The sequence below is a fragment of the Aptenodytes forsteri genome, unplaced genomic scaffold (assembly GCF_000699145.1).
Source record: "Aptenodytes forsteri isolate BGI_AS27 unplaced genomic scaffold, ASM69914v1 Scaffold82, whole genome shotgun sequence".
NCBI classification, from domain to species: domain Eukaryota; kingdom Metazoa; phylum Chordata; class Aves; order Sphenisciformes; family Spheniscidae; genus Aptenodytes; species Aptenodytes forsteri.
In genome coordinates, this window is record NW_008795490.1 from 2356854 (window position 1) to 2357977 (window position 1124).

General features: G+C 37.7%; 1 protein-coding gene across 1 annotated transcript in view; it reads right to left on the reverse strand.

Annotated features, from left to right (window-relative positions):
• ZBTB2 (zinc finger and BTB domain containing 2) overlaps window positions 1–685 on the reverse strand; it is a 5288-nt gene extending 4603 nt beyond the window's left edge. The window contains exon 1 of the mRNA XM_009281412.1: window positions 427–685. Coding sequence (XP_009279687.1) covers window positions 427–632 — 206 coding nt within the window. The 5' untranslated portion in view covers window positions 633–685. The remainder of the gene's footprint in view (window positions 1–426) is intronic.
• Window positions 686–1124: the final 439 nt, after the last annotated feature.

The window sequence follows — 1124 nt, forward strand, 5'->3', positions numbered from 1 at the left end:
AAAAAAAAAAATCATATTAACCTCTTTTATAAGTCCATTTCTCAAAATCCCCTAGCAAATACTTATTGGGCTGTATGTAATGTTATGGAAATGTCAAGAATAGCGCCAAGACAGAGTAGAGGATAGTGAGTGGGGGAAGGAAAGTGCAAGAGTGAAGACAGGATCCTTTAAATATTCAATTCTAGGAATTCTATGCTTTTTTAAGGAAAAGAACTTGTGCTAAATTGTAACATTAGTGTTAATGAATCACAGTTCAACTTTAACATGTTTTAAACTGAGATTCTAGTTTGCAGATAGGACTGGATTCCATATTCCTTATGTCATGGCAAGAAGCAAAAAGAACATTTTCAGGTTTCAAAATGTTGCTAGACCTCCTTACCTTAGCTAACTGAACAACACTTAAACAGTGAACCTTTTTATAGTTACCTGGTTTGATGAACAAACAACATCTTGAAGTAGTTGGAGAAAGAAGCAAGGACCGATTTGTGTGCCTTAAAGTAGACATCACCAATGGCAACTGTGCAGTCACACAGGAAACCGAACTCTCTCTGAGCATTTAGTTGCTGCAGCAGAATAAGTCCGTGGTTGGCCAAATCCATTTTTTTACACTCTGAAAAGCAAATGACTTCCATGTAAAACTTAACAGTAGATGCACAGATGCAACAGTAGATGTCTCTTAACAGATATTTTCCTCTAATATCCATACATCATGCTTTAGTAACACCTCTTAATCCCGAGCTACTGTATAAATGATATCTTACACGTAGGCAAGGATCTCTGTTTCACGACGGGCAATGCGATTCACAAAGGTGCAAGTGATTTGCCGAGGCTTAAAGAGCAAAGCAGAGCCAGGACTAAAGAGTTCTGAAAAGGCATGGGAGGGGACTTGGGTACAGAAACATAAATAGCGAAAGGAGAGGAAGAAATATTAATAAGTAGTAAAAACATCTACTTGTAATGGGAAGAACAAAGTATTTTGGCTACCACTTGTCTGTTCAAACAGGAAAAATAGATCTCCCTTCTGTTATCAGTCACCCGCACCTAAGTGGGTGGGAGAGACAAGAGCAGAACCCAATAAAAGACAAGTTAGATAACTTTTACGTAAAAGATACATAGAGATACTG